Source organism: Eretmochelys imbricata, chromosome 1, assembly GCF_965152235.1.
Source record: "Eretmochelys imbricata isolate rEreImb1 chromosome 1, rEreImb1.hap1, whole genome shotgun sequence".
Lineage (NCBI taxonomy): Eukaryota > Metazoa > Chordata > Testudines > Cheloniidae > Eretmochelys > Eretmochelys imbricata.
Window position 1 is genome coordinate 359273218 of NC_135572.1, and position 15291 is coordinate 359288508.

The 15291-nt window shown below is 52.1% G+C and overlaps 1 protein-coding gene across 1 annotated transcript in view; it reads left to right on the plus strand.

The window, feature by feature from the left end:
* Window positions 1–15291, plus strand: part of SND1 (staphylococcal nuclease and tudor domain containing 1) — a 501059-nt gene that overhangs the window by 252302 nt on the left and 233466 nt on the right. The window contains exon 14 of the mRNA XM_077837914.1: window positions 5966–6038. Within this exon, the coding sequence (XP_077694040.1) occupies window positions 5966–6038 (73 nt within the window). The remainder of the gene's footprint in view (window positions 1–5965; window positions 6039–15291) is intronic.

Genomic DNA, 15291 nt, shown 5'->3' on the forward strand with positions numbered 1-15291 from the left:
GATCGGTCTCATTCAAGTGCCTGGGAGAAGCAAAGGTGCCAAGCCGTCTGCGTGCTGTCAGTACGCTGATGGCAGAGAATCCCATGGAACCCTGACGTCTTTCCCAGCGGCCTCACGTGTTGAATGGGAAAGGCGCGCGTGCCCTGAACCCTGCAGCAGAGCCCTGGCCAGGGTGGCTGATCCACTGCCCTGCATCATGCCCTGGGATCTCGGCATGGAAAAGGTCCATTTCAGAGTGGTCTCCCCGCCCTGTGCTGGGAGCCTGCGACTAAGCCAGCAGAACCCCATGGCCAGATGACAGCAGGGAAACTCAACCTCCTCCCATTGTGAGGAGATGCACGGACAGAACAAGTGCAGTCTCGGTGCTTCCTCTGTCTGGGGACTACGTGGGCCAGGATGATGGAGGAGTCCTGCCTCCATCTCAGTAATGTTATCCAGCAAGGGCAGCTTGGAGCAAGGTTGACAGCTGTACTCCTTGCCTGCCCTTGGATTGGTCTAACCCAGTGGGACATTCACCACGTGCCTGCTTAATTCTCCCATTGCTGAGACAGAGGCAGTGTGGCAGAGTACATAGACCATAGGCCTGGGAATGCCTCAGTTTCCCCATCTGTAAAATAGAGAGTGTTGACTTCCTTTACTCCAGGCCTGTGGACGAAAGGTGTATCTCTGCATTCTAACACCTATGGCTGTATAACAATATCCATCTATTTGGGAAATCAAACAAACCCCACTTTGCCTCATTAAAAAGTGTGGTGAGCTCCCCCTGGTGGGCTGCATGGAGCAATTAACAGATCCACAGAGCCCTGCTCCTTTCCTGCCGACATCACTGAGGCCGGTGCAGTGAGAGGCTGACCAACAGCAGCCATAATAAGCGTTTGCTCTGCTAGAAACACCTGGAAAATAAACTTGGCATTTGCAAATGGAAAAGGACAAACCTGTCAGGGGAAGGAGCTGTTCCAGGCTTTAATAAATGTGTGTGTTACCCTTTAACCTGCCATCTGTGTTCAGAGACCTTTCAGTTCTGGTGAGCTTATCTGGGGTATTGCTTGCATCTCTCTCCCTCTTTCCTCTCCAACAACAAGTGAGACAAGCCACAAATTACATGAAAACTTTACAAATAGCCTGGATGGCTTCTCATGCAGTTGCATTTGCAAGCAGTCCACAAAGGTGATAGACTAGAAGGCAGAGCAACGTTGGTGTTACGGGTGTAGTACCCTGAAAGTCAGGAGCTCTTCAGCTCCCGCTGCGTTTTAACTTGCCATCCTTTTAACCACTTTTTACTCCACCAGGAGTTAATCCAGGGAAGTCCTGTGGCCTGTGCTGTACAGGAGGTCAGAGCAGGTGATCACAGTGGTCCCTTCTGGCCTGGGATCTATAAGATTGATTTCAATTGTTTTTAATGTCCTGGTTTTTAAGCCAATGTTGGGTGGGTCTCAGAACCATGGAAATGTTAGGCTGGAAGGCGCTTTGAGAGGTCATCTAGTCCAGCCCCCTGCTCTGAGGCAGGATTAAGTCCAATCTGTTCTTAAACCTCTACCAGGGATTCCACAACCTCTCTGGGTGACGGTCCCCGTGCTTAACTCTCCTTGTTGCCAGAAAGTTTTCCTAATATCTAAGCAACATCTCTTGCTGCAGAGTAAGTCAGGTATTTCTTATCCTACCCTTGGTGTGGACATGGAGAGCAACTGATCAGTCTTCCTATAACTACCTTTTACATATGTGAAGACTGTTATCAAGTCCCCATTCAGCCTTCTCTTCTCAAGACTAAACACGTCCAGTTTTTTAACCTTTCCTCATAGGTCAGGTCTTCTAAACCTTTCATTGTTTTGGTTGCTGTCCTCTGGACTCTCTCCAATTTATTTACATCTTTCCTGATGTGTGGCGCTCAGAACTGGACATAGTACTCCATCTGAGGCCTCACCAGTGCTGAGTAGATCCAGACAGTTACCTCCCATTTTACATAAGATGCTCCTGTTAACACACCCCAGGATGATAGCAGCCTTTTTCTCAATTGCATCACATTGTTGACTCTCATTCAATTTGTGATCCACTAGAACTCCGAGTTCTTCTTTGAGATGTGTCCCTGTGGGTGCTCCATGTTAGGTGAGCTAATGTCCCTGCCCCTGGGATCGGACATCTTTGGTAGCACTGCCCGTTGGGCTGCCCATGTGCTCCTCCCCCTCTTGCACTACGAACGGCGTCTATAGTACTGTGCGGTCCAATCGCCCTTACTTCCTTCTCAGCTCCCCTGGGTCTGGGATGGAATCCCTCGCAGAGCCCTTCACAGCATCGTTCGTGCCTTTGGCGGTAATAAGGTACCGTTCAGAGCAGATATTGGTTGCTTCCTCCCTTTATTTTCTTCTCTCAAAAAGCTGACCAGACCCAAACTTTTCTTTCTGTTCTTTCCTCCCCATTACCTTCTAGCTTAGTGTAGGTTCCTGCATTCTTCCCGACAGCAAAGTTCTCCCTGCACAGGGTTATGCCCAGCTCCCCCGGGTTTAAGAGGTGCCTCTCCTGCCCCAAGGCCATCCCTGTGAGTGACGGACACTCACAGTGCGTTTGTTCTCTGGGAGGGGAGCACCCACTGCCTCGAATTGAAAATGCAGGCCAAAAGGCCTGTGACCCGAAACTAAAATTAATTATGATGGAAGGCTCGTTGTGGCTGACTCAGATCCTGACCCCGCTACCTCTCTTGTGCAGCGGTTTCCATCGGCAACATCATCTGCCGCCCCACGCTCACTGCACACTGTGAAGAGAAAGTCTTCAGTTTCTAGTCAGGATGACAAGAAACACCCTCTGGGTCAGTGGCCCCCTCGTCTTCTGGAGTGAGACCCAGCTCCTTTCATCGCTCGGGTGCCGGCATTACTGGTTGTTCCAAGGCCCCTGAGAGGGCAGGATCACATAGCAGGGGTACTGACAAAGACAGATCAGAAATCTCAGTGGGAACCAGCTACCCCCCCAAACACACGGCTCTGAGTGCCTCGGCACTGGCGAAGCCCTTGGCGTGGGTGAAGCCCTTGGTGCCACCTGTTGGCTACTTGTTAGACTTCAGCTGAGCTTGGCACCCACGCCATCTGCGCTGATGCCTAGACTTCCTATGGCACCCATGCACTCGCATCACGCGGTGCCCATACTGATCGTGCTGGTACCACAGAGTTCAGGTTCCCAAGAGACCTGGTTGTTTCTGAAACCACCGAGTCACCACCTCTCCATAGCAAACTACCAGCAATTCGTGCCTCTCCTCCAGAGAGGCAAACGATACCGCACACTCCCTCGCCACCTAGAGCTGCCCCCTCTTCTGTAGTGAGGTGGACTACTCAGTTACACTGCACACCCCACCGTCATGTCAAGGGAGAGCACAGCCTGAATCCTTTGCGCCCCCTCGATATCAGGACACTAGAACCAAGCCAGGGCCTTGTTACAGGCACCCATGGATGCCACCCTGTATTCCTATTTCCCCGTACTGGCCGTATTGGGAACTGTGGGTGGCATGCAGGCAACGCTTTCCTCAACCACCACTGATCAGGGGGACTGACATACACCCTCTCCATCCTCCTGGGTCTCCAGGCCTGTCAAACCAAAGAGCCTTTCCAGGAACACGAGGAAGATGTCACACCACTGGCCAACATCTCATCCTCCCCAGATCACAGAAGAATCATAGAAGATTAGGGTTGGAAGAAACCTCAGGAGATCATCTAATTCAACCCCCTACTCAAAGCACGACCAACACCAACTAAATCATCCCAGCCAGGGCTTTGTCAAGCTGGGCCTTAAAAACCTCTAAGGATGGAGATTCCACCACCTCCCTAGGGAACCCATTCCAATGCATTGCCTCTAGGGATGGCTTCAAACAGTTTTCCTGCCCTACAGACATAGCCTGAACAAATCTTTCTAGATACTACTCAAGATCAAGCACTCGGGGTGTTACTGCAGGTAAACTGGTGTGCTGTAGATGCACACCCTGGCTTGCCACAGTAACGTGCCATGTAGAGAAGCGATAAGTGAAGTACTTTGCACTTATCTGTATTGAATTTCATCTGACTGATTTCAGATCAGTTCCCCAATTTCTCAAGTTCGTTTTGAATTCTAATCCTGTCGTCCAAAGTGCTTGCAGCCCCTCCCAGTTTGGTGTCATCTGTGAATGTTATGAGCACACTGTCCACTCCATTATCCAAGTCATTAATGAAAGTACCGAATAGTACCAGACCCTGGACTGACCCCTGTGGGACCCCACTAGATACATGCTGTGACAGTGAACCAGTGATAGTTACTCTTTGAGTACGGTCTTTCGACTAGTTGTGCGCCCATCTTATAACCATTTCATCTAGACCCCATTTCCCTAGGTCGCTTATGAGCATGTGATATGGGACACTGTCAAAAGCCTTACGCACATCATTCTGTATCATGGCTACTGCTTCCCTCTCTTCCCCCTCCCTGCATCCACTAGGATGGTTACACTGTCAAAAAAGGAAATTAGATTAGTTTGACATGATTTATTCTTGACAAGTCTGCATTGGCTGTTACTTATCACCCTATTATCTTCCAGGCTTGTACAAATTGTTTGTTTAAATTTGCCTTCTGGTGTTCAAACCTTCAGGGGCTCATGTTTTCAAGCTTTTCTCCGGAACCACAAGGGCTAGCAGTTTCTTATGTGAGACTCTCACATGACTCCAGGAGTTGGGTCTTTACATAAAACCCCAAATGTTGCAAGACTTGCAACACCGGTGGAGGTGGGGGGAACAACTTGTCTCCGGGCGGGACCATTTGGACTCCGAAGCTCTTTCATTCAGTATTTCTAAAATATATCGCTGCAACTCCCCTTTAAATCCATTTGTAATACATCATAGTTGAGCTAAGGGACTCGCAGCAGGGGGGAGTCGGATAGTCAGGCTCCAAGAACGGCTGTATCTCCTGCTTCCGGATGAAAGCTGGTGTACAGAGGAATCTCTTCCCTGCCCCTAATAATTGGCCAAGTTGCACTATCCTATGCTGGCGGTTGCTGCAAGCAGGAGACTGGACTGGGACCCTTGTTGTTTGTAAATTTTATTATTTCATTGATCATTATTTTGCATTAGTGGCTAGGAGCCCCAGTCATGGGGCAGCACCCCATTGGGCTAGCTGCAGCACAGACACATGATCAGTGGCTTGTTCAGGCACGGCTTGGGGCTGGATATTGGAGTCTTAGGTTTCGAAGATGCCTATCCCAGGAGGGTCAGAAGGAGGCAATTACTTACCTTTTAGGTGTGCCTCATACTCCTTTAGGATTGTGGGCAAAGCTCCCTACCCCATAGACGAAATCTGCTCACTAGAGCTCGGTGCTAGGATGGCAGCAAGGCAGCAGGCTATCAGAGCTGAGGGGGAGAGTAAGACTGCTGCCCAGGCTGGACTGAGATGATCTGTCGTGGCAATTCTTCTCTTCTTGTTAATATGCTCTAATAGTTATGGCTGCAGATGGAATTGAAAATGGGGCTTCATGTCAGTTCTGTAGCATTTGCTAATTTTTGTGGCTGCTAAATGACTTCCTTGTACAGTATTGCTTCATTCAGGCTACTTATCTTATCTTATCTTTTTCTTTTTTACCTGGAGGAACTTATTTCCATTAGAATTGGAAAGTTGGCTGCGTATTTTGCATTTAAAATATTTCATGTGATTAAGCGCTGAAAGAAACATTTATTACTTTTGATTCTCCCCGGTGTGCTCTTCCTGTTGATTCCTTTCCTTGTGCGGGGAACAAAGCCATTTAATTTGGTAACGTCTACAAATGTTCTCTCTGATCAGGTACATGCTTAGCTCAGGTGAGCAGCTGAATACCAGTAATTGGGATTAGCAGGCTAACGAGCGTGTCTGGGCTCCCCTCGCGCATGGTGCCGAGCTGTTGGTGCCATCCGGCGTGCGCCGTGCAGATGGCACAGCTCGCTTTGCTTTCCCACGCTGATTATATTTTGTTTGTTTTTCCCTCCAACAGGGCTATCAAGAATGGCAAAGGATTGCACAGCAAGAAAGAGGTGCCAATACACCGGGTGGCAGATATCTCTGGGGTAAGGATCCACGTGGTTCTGCCCATGCAGCGTGACATTATGATGATGATTATTAGTTGTCTTGTGGTAGAGCCTGGGGGTCCCGATACAGGATTGGGAGCTCACAGCCTCGTAAGGTGTGACAACCTGGGTATAGCAGACAGCGGCGGGGATGGCAAGGAGCAGTGAAATGACTGGAGACAGCGTGTCAGGCAGTGGTCTCCACACCGAGCTCTCTGGTAGGCCTTGAGTCCACGTGTTTGCTGCTGCTTTATTGTTGGAATGCTAGCTCAGACATCCTCAGGGTATTGCAGCTTCTGGGCCGCCGGCTCTTTCCCATCGTGCTACGTTGCAAAAGGTGAGGGGGTGGCGACTGAAACATAGGGTCCCCAACAGCACTTGTCCTGGACTGATTGACGAACCTGGCCTGATTGATGATGATCGTTGAAATGGAAAGAGCCCTCGGATTTAAACACAATTTGCCCTTTTCAATTCCCTCGTGTGTTGCAAGCACCCTTTTTCCAATTTACTGGCGTGTTTGGCTCCGCTCTTCGCCCTGCAGCCGAGGCGGGAGGGGGAGGTGTTGGAACGCGAGCAGCAGCACCAAAAGGTTCGTGGCCTAGAGAAAGGGAACGAGCTTTCCTTGGGGCTTTCTTTGCCTGGTGGCACAATAGGAGAGCTCACCTCCTGCCGTCCTCAGGCTGGAATTGTTTGGAGCCCTTGCGGCCTGGAAAGGGGAACGAGAAGGCAAACAGGATAAGCGCACGTAACCTGTACATTGCTGCTGCCGCACTGGGGACTGTTAGGCGAAGCAGTCCACGTGGAAATGGTCACAGGGCTACGAGCCAAGGAAAGCCCTGGGGCTGGTTGGCCCTGCAGCGTGGTGCCTGCTTTGAGGCCTGTGCACAGTAGCCGTACGTCTGACACCGCACAAGGATGCGTCTCGGGAGCCCATCGGTACAATTCCTTACTTGGCCAGTGGGGGCGCTGTTGTGTGGTGGGAGCTGGTTCCAGAGCACGGTGTTCTCTGGGGCGTTGCTATCCGGCGTGGGGGGGTAGCAGGGCTGCTGCCAGGCTGGCTGTCCACTGGAGACTGTGGGCAGTCAGCCTGCACTGGGGCATCCTGGGGTAGCTATGCAGCTGGCTAAAGCAAAGTGATTCTCAGCAGTCCCTTGCCGGTCAGGAAGGGCTCAGGAACCTGAAGCCGCTGGCCATTGTGTCATTGGCCCATGTTGATAAAGCAGCCCAATTCCTGTCTCAGTCCTACAGAGTGGTCTCTGCATGCCGTGTGCCTAGCCCGTAATAACTCAGGGAAGCTGGGCAGGGCCCCCGAGGGGCTGCCATGGTTGAGTTTAAACCACATGTTTACCTAGGTTTAATGTCACTGAAATCCCAGGGCATGGCCTTGAAAGGGGGGGGTCCCTTTAATATCATGGCTGAAGGCTCCAAAGGTATGTTAATACCATTAAAGTCAGATCCTTCAGCCTAGGCCAGTTATCCCTTTAGATCGAAGTCTTCCCCATGCAGCCTGCCCCTGTGCTTCACTACCCAGGCTGTAGAGCCCCCTACCTGCCTTCCCCCGACATCCTCTCTCTCTCTCCCCCCCCCCCCCCCGGCAGAGAGGGAGAAGGCGTTCAGTCCAAGTGCTGTCTGCGTAAGCCTGGATACAGGAGGGGAGTTAGGTTCTTATCCAGGTCCCCATGTGGACAGAAGGGCCCGTTCCAAAATCCACAGGGCCCTGTCGAGGGGGGCGTGTGGACAGCATGGCCCCATGCAGCCTGCTCTTTGTCTCGTTCGTTACTGAGCAGAGGTGTCCCACAGCTGCACGTGCTGGAGGGCTGCTGCGCTTTGACGGTTTAAAAAATAAATGTTGGTTAAATTGTCCACAGGAGCAACATCAATTTAAAATCCAGAGTAAAGCCTGAAACATAAGGCGAGGCCAACGTTTCAGTTGCGAGAGCTGTCGAGTTTGATCTTGTCTGCCAGGATCACAAAGGGCTCTCTTTAAAATGCTGAACTCTTGTTTGCTGCCTCCCAAGCAGGGAGATTTAGTGGCTTTCGTTCCCTCTGGGCACGCTCTCTCCATCGCTGGGGTCCTTGTGCAGTCAGTGCTAGGCTTAAGGCACCCCCCTCGCACCCCCCCCCCCGTGCTTGTTACTGGGGACAGGATTCTAAGGAGCACCTGTAACTTAATAGGTAAAACATGCAGCTGCTTCGCAGTGGATAAAAGATGGGGCCCCACAAATAAAATGAGGGTCATACATCACCGTGTTATGACGCTTTGTTAATCTTTTTAAATCTTTAATAGTTTTTCTTAAATTGATCCCGCTCTTAGTTAGCTGAATGTCAGCAGTTGCACGGCGTGATGAATGTTAGTGTGTGCCGAGCTGACAGCGTGTGCCTACTGCTGCCAAAATAATTTAATGTGAAATTGCATCTGCGCTCTCCTCTGGCAGCATAGGCATGCGCCCTGCGTAGCCGCACGCCCCCAAAATGATATGACAGCCTGCGAGAGGGGGCCTGTGGTGTCCCTTTGGCCAGTGCAGGAGTATTCCCTGCTGTGTGCACACCCGGCTTACCCAGCCTGCAGCTGCATTGCACTTGCTGCTTCCCCTCCCCGTGCAGAAGGTGGCACAAGACATTGGGGTGTTTCCCGTTAACGGCGTGGAGAACTGCAGGGACCTTACTCCTTCCAGCCCGTTGCCATGCAGGATTCTTACCAACATGAGCAGAATTGGGGTGATGCAAGGGAAGGCGTTGTGGAGGGTTGCCGGGCAATGTTCCCTCCAATTTTTGACAGGCTGTATGCGCAAAAAATTTCTGGTGTGCAAATTGTTGTGCGCACGGTGTGTCACCGTGTGTGCGGGGTTTAGGATCTGCGTGCACATGCGCACCGCTTAGAGGGACCAGTGGTGCCGGGGCACCCATGTGCTGGTTTGGTTTTGCAGCCTTACGGCAAGTGCACGCTTGCTTTTTCAGTCTATTTGCCCTTTCACCTCCCCCTCTTGGGGGTAATTCTCAAGAAATCAAACTTGGCACTTGGAACAAATAGCTCCCTTCTTGGGCAGGCTACCCCGGGAAGCTGGCCTCCCGACAGGCCCTGGGTGATCACGCTAGGTTAGCCTGCTGCGCCATCAGCTGGAGTGTTATGTAACAGGGCCTGTCCTCGCGTCCTGGCTCTGGTGCGGAAACAGGCAGGAGGGTCAAACAAAGTGTGGTGTTCTCCTCATCGGCACAGCCCGCCTCGCTCTGCGTCTCTTGCGCTGGTGCCTACGCGTGGCACTCAGATCACCGCTCACGTTAATTTGCTGGTAAGAAATTGCCAGCTCCACGCTCCAGTGGAGGTCATCGAAAGCCTCCCTGTTCTGTTTTTTGTCTGCGTAAGAGTCCTACGCGAGGCTGAAGGGGGTGTGTGTGCTGTTAGTGGCTAGCCCTTAGCGGGGGCTGTAAATACCCCATGAGGGGTTTTAAGCTGTCCTGCTGGAGCGCGGCGTGTGCCATGTTTGCAGATAATCTCATTATTCTGAGTTGTCCAGGCCATGGGAGCTGTCTTGGCAAACCAGGTCGTGGCCTGGAGAGGCTGGTGGCATCTGCAGAGGCTGCGGGGACCTAGCAGAGCCCAGTCGGACCTCTCACCTCCCCTCTCCCCCATTTCCAGCACCGTAGCAGGAGGTGCTGATTTAGATGGTGCATGGCATCTAATCGCTGCCGCGAGTAAATAGCCTGTCCCCCCTCTAGAGCTGCCTTTTAATCTGGGATTATTTCAGGGGAAGTTATTTGCTGGTGGTGCTGTCCTGGGTGGATCTGTGGTTGCTACTGAAATATCTGTATCCCCTTCCGGCTGCCTGAGATTGGGGCTTTTCCCTGCCAGCGCAGCGTCTGCCTTTCCCATAGCGCAGCGTTGCTTTGTGTGGTGCCCATGCCCAGGTGCCCACTGCTCTTCCCATGCTCGCTTGGCTGCTGCTCCGCTCCCCCGGCCAGCTGTGGTGCTGCTCTCCATCTCTCTTGCAGCGTCGGCTCTGCAGATGCTCAGCCTAGAGCAGGCAGTGCAGGGCCCATGCTGCTGGAGCTCCGCCTTGCTCTGGCAACACGAACGAACGAATGAATTCCGGCCCTGGGGAGAGGAGGACCCTGCTCATTAGCACAGGGACACAGTTGGCTCCAGATCCATTCCTGTCTCTCCCCTGCAACGTTCAAGTCGCTGTCCTGTTGGCTGGGTCTGTCTCAGCCTGCCAGGCACCGTGTCTCTGCGGGAAGGGGACACTGGAGCACTGACTAGTGGCTAGACCCCTCTAGGCTCGGGGCGTGTCTCAAATTCATTCCAGCTTGGTGCTAACAAGGGAGCGATTTAATTCGCAGGGTGCTGGGGTTAGAGAGGCAGGACCTCAGGCTGGTAACCTTGGAGTCTCCTGCCGCTCCAGAGTTCTCCTCTGCACCTGCCATTGCTACGTTCTGTGAGCCACCCGCTGTCACCTCCACCTCGCAGGCATTGGCTGCTGCTGAATCACTCGCTCCTGCATCTGCTCCCTCCTGCAGGTGACGTGGCTCCCCACTCAAGCCCAAGCAGAGTGCTGCGGCCACCCCTCTCCAGGCATGTGCCATCCCCTCACCCTCTTACTAGGGGCCCATGTCTTCCACAGAGCCCTGCTGCCTGGGCCTGCATGTCCCGGCACCCTGTGCTGCAGTTCCCACCCATGCGATTGCTGACGGGGTGGGGGTGACATTTTGCACTCATGGCTGCAGATGCCTGCACGGGGCGGGGGCTCTCTGTTCTTCAGTGGCCATCTACCTTCCTGATCTCCACTCCTGCGATCGCTGTTGTGTGTAGCCCTCCCACGGGGTGGTGCGTACAATTCCACCCTGCTTCCTTCTTCCCAATTATATGCAGCTTCAAGGCCCTGCCCAGCCCTGCCGAAGTCTCTCGTATCACATTATCCACCCTGTACCACCTGCAACGCCACCCTTGATGCCTCCTTTGCGTCTCCCATCTCTTCCCCCTTATAACCTCTTCCGTGCTGCCTATTTCCAGGGCACCAGCCTCCTCTGTCCTCTTACAGGCTCCGTACTAACCCACACCAGCCCATTGCCCTCTAGACCAAGAGGGAGTCTCCCAGGGTATGTCTCCATGGCAAGCAGAAACCCACGGCAGCGAGTCTGAGCCCAGGTTGGCAGACACAGACTCACGCTGCAGCACTAAAGATGGCCGTGTAGATGTTCAGGTTTGAGCTGGAGCTTGGGCTCTGAACCCCTCCGCACCCTCTCCCCCCTGCTTCCGAGCGTGAGCGTCCACACAGCTGCTTTTGGCACTGTCCCCGGGAGCCCGAGTCCTGGGCTCTGTGGGTTTCTGCTTGCCGTGGAGACAGACCCTCAGGGCATCTTGGCTCAACTGTGCCTGGCTCATGGGGGAAGGGTCTGTCCTGATGTTTCTGTCCTGCCCAGCTTGCTGGCACTCAACGAGCCCTCCATTCTGCTCTTTGCTGGGTCCCTATCCTTTTTAAGAGCGCCCAGTGGAAGCCATCTCTTCCCAGCAATCTCCCCCCCGTCTGCGTGTACTGACAGGGAACTGAGCCACAGCAGAGGTGAACTGGCTCAGCCAGGGAGCCTGTGGCACAGCTGGTTATTGACCGGGGACTGGTTCTAGGCCCTACTCTATTTAACACTTCGTCAGTGACCTGGGAGAAAACATCAGATCAGCACTGATGAAGTTTGCAGTGGACACGCACATTGGAGAAGTGGTAAAGAATGAAGAGACCAGGTCACTGATACAGAGCTGGATCGCTTGGTAAGCTGGGCGCAAGCAAACCATTAACACAGCTAAATGTAAAGGTATCCATCTGGGCACAAAGCATGCAGGTCACATGTACAGGACAGCGGACTCTAGCCTGGGAAGCAGGGGCTCTAAAAGATTTGGGGCTCATGATGGATTATCAGCTGAACATGAGCATCCAGTGTGATGCTGTGGGCAAAAACTTGAGTGTCTCTGGATTAAGATTAGAAGTGTGAGCAACAAGGGTGATGTCGTGGTGGGAGTCTGCTATAGACCACCGGACCAGTGGGATGAGGTGGATGAGGCTTTCTTCCAGCAACTCACGGAAGTTACTAGATCGCAGGCCCTGGTTCTGATGGGAGACTTCAATCACCCTGATATCTGCTGGGAGAGCAATACAGCGGTGCACAGACAATCCAGGAAGTTTTTGGAAAGCGTAGGGGACAATTTCCTGGTGCAAGTGCTGGAGGAACCAACTAGGAGCAGAGCTCTTTTTGACCTGCTGCTCACAAACCGGGAAGAGTTAGTAGGGGAAGCAAAAGTGGATGGGAACCTGGGAGGCAGTGACCATGAAATGGTCGAGTTCAGGATCCTAACACAAGGAAGAAAGGAGAGCAGCAGTATACGGACCCTGGACTTCAGAAAAGCAGACTTTGACTCCCTCAGGGAACTGATGGGCAGGATCCCCTGGGAGAATAACATGAGGGGGAAAGGAGTCCAGGAGAGCTGGCTGTATTTTAAAGAATCCTTATTGAGGTTACAGGGACAAACCATCCCGATGTGTAGAAAGAATAGTAAATATGGCAGGCGACCAGCTTGGCTTAACAGTGAAATCCTTGCTGATCTTAAAAACAAAAAAAGTTTACAAGAAATGGAAGATTGGACAAATGACCAGGGAAGAGTATAAAAATATTGCTCGGGCATGCAGGAGTGATTCGGGACTATTTAGAAAACCTGGCCGAGCACAAGTCCATGGGGCCAGATGCGTTGCATCTGAGAGTGCTAAAGGAGTTGGCGGATGTGATTGCAGAGCCATTGGCCATTATCTTTGAAAACTCATGGCAATCGGGGGAAGTACCGGACGACTGGAAAAAGGCTAATGTAGTGCCCATCTTTAAAAAAGGGAAGGAGGATCCTGGGAACTACAGGCCAGTCAGCCTCACCTCAGTCCCTGGAAAAATCCTGGAGCAGGTCCTCAAGGAATCAATTCTGAAGCACTTAGAGGAGAGGAAAGTGATCAGGAACAGTCAGCATGGATTCACTAAGGGCAAGTCATGCCTGACGAATCTAATTGCCTTTTATGACGAGATAACTGGCTCTGTGGATGAGGGGAAAGCAGTGGACGTGTAGTTCCTTGAGTTTAGCAAAGCTTTTGACACTGTCTCCCACAGTATTCTTGCCAGCAAGTTAAAGAAGTATGGGCTGGATGAATGGACTATAAGGTGGATAGCAAGCTGGCTAGATTGTCAGCTCAGCGGGTAGTGATCAATGGCTCCATGTCTAGTTGGCAGCCGGTATCAAGCGGAGTGCCCCAGGGTTCGGTCCTGGGGCCTGTTTTGTTCAATATCTTCATCAATGATCTGGAGGATGGTGTGGATTGCACCCTCAGCAAGTTTACAGATGACACTAAATTGGGAGGAGAGGTAGATACGCTGGAGGGCAGGGATAGGATACAGAGGGACCTAGACAAATTAGAGGATTGGGCCAAAAGAAATCTGATGAGGTTCAACAAGGACAAGTGCAGAGTCCTGCACTTAGGGTGGAAGAATCCCATGCACCGCTACAGACTAGGGACCGAATGGCTCGGCAGCAGTTCTGCAGAAAGGACCTAGGGGTTACAGTGGATGAGAAGCTGGATATGAGTCAACAGTGTGCCCTTGTTGCCAAGAAGGCCAATGGTATTTGGGATGTATATGTAGGGGCATTGCCAGCAGATCGAGAGACGTGATTGTTCCCCTCTTTTCGACATTGGTGAGGCCTCATCTGGAGTACTGTGCCCAGTTTTGGGCCCCACACTACAAGAAGGATGTGAAAAAATTGGAAAGCGTCCAGCGGAGGGCAACAAAAATGATGAGGGGACTGGAACACATGAGTCATGAGGAGAGGCTGAGGGAAGTGGGATTGTTTAGTCTGCAGAAGAGAAGAATGAGGGGGGGTTTGATAGCTGCTTTCAACTACCTGAAAGGAGGTTCCAAAGAGGATGGATCTAGACTGTTCTGAGTGGTAGCAGATGACAGAACAAGGAGTAATGGTCTCAAGTTGCAGTGGGGGAGGTTTCGGTTGGATAATAGGAAAAACTTTTTCACTAGGAGGGTGGTGAAAGACTGGAATGCGTTACCTAGGGAGGTGGTGGAATCTCCTTCCTTAGATATTTTTAAGGTCAGGCTTGACAAATTCCTGGCTGGGATGATTTAATTAGGGATTGGTCCTGCTTTGAGCAGGGGGTTGGACTAGATGACCTCCTGAGGTCCCTTCCAACCCTGATATTCTGTGATTCTATGAACACTACTTAGCCTATTAAATGTCACCCAGAACATCTGAAGTGTCTGTGAGCTGGGGTCCTCTTCCTGGAGGGCTGTAGCAAGACTGAACGAACGCTCCAGGGGGCTGCGTAAGAATGTGGGAACTTTGTGTTTCCTGACTCTGGCCCTTTGCTGCTGGTCTAACAGGCTGTGTGTGTTTGGCAACGTTGGGTACAGTTCTGTGGCCCTGGAAATTGTGTCGGCATTGGCACCGTTTTGTTCTTGCTGGAAGTGCAAGGAGATTGGGCCATTTGGTCCTCCTTCGCTGTTCCTAGAGTCGCTTAGGGCTTGGCTGAATCCGACACATCTCAGCTGCATGAGATGAACATAGGGTGTTGATGTCCATGTATCTGCGTGTGTCATAAGAATGAAAACGGCCATACCGGGGCAGGCAATGGTCCAGTGTCCTATGTTCCAACAGTGGCCAGTGCCAGGTGCTTCAGAGGGAATGAGTAAAACAGGACGATTGGTCACCCGAATAAACATCCCATTTTTAAAGGGACAGTCCTGTATTTAAGCCTTCCTGCAGGTGTCCTGACTTTTTCTTACAAACAGGCAGATTGTCCCGTATTTTCTGTCTCTCCCCGCCTGCCCCAACCAGTACTGGTGGGTCCTACTGCTGGCTGGGTCCCTGCTTGCCAGCTGCCCGCCCGCCAGCGGTGAGTGTGGGGGGTCCAGTGGCCGACGATGGGGGCGGGTGCATGGCTAGTGTTAAGGCCAAGCTGCAGCATGCGGGGCTGGCTGTTCCCCCTGCTGGTACATCAGCACAGTCCTTGCTGTGTGCTGGGCCTTGGCCAGCAGGGCTCCGGCCTGTTTCCAGCCGACACTGCCTGCACTCGGCAAGCTGAAAGAAAAGGAGGATGCAGTGAGCTGTAGCTCACGAAAGCTTATGCTCAAATAAATTGGTTAGTCTCTAAGGTGCCACAAGCCCTCCTGTTCTTTTTGTGGATACAGACTAACATGGCTGCTACTCTGAAACTCTGCA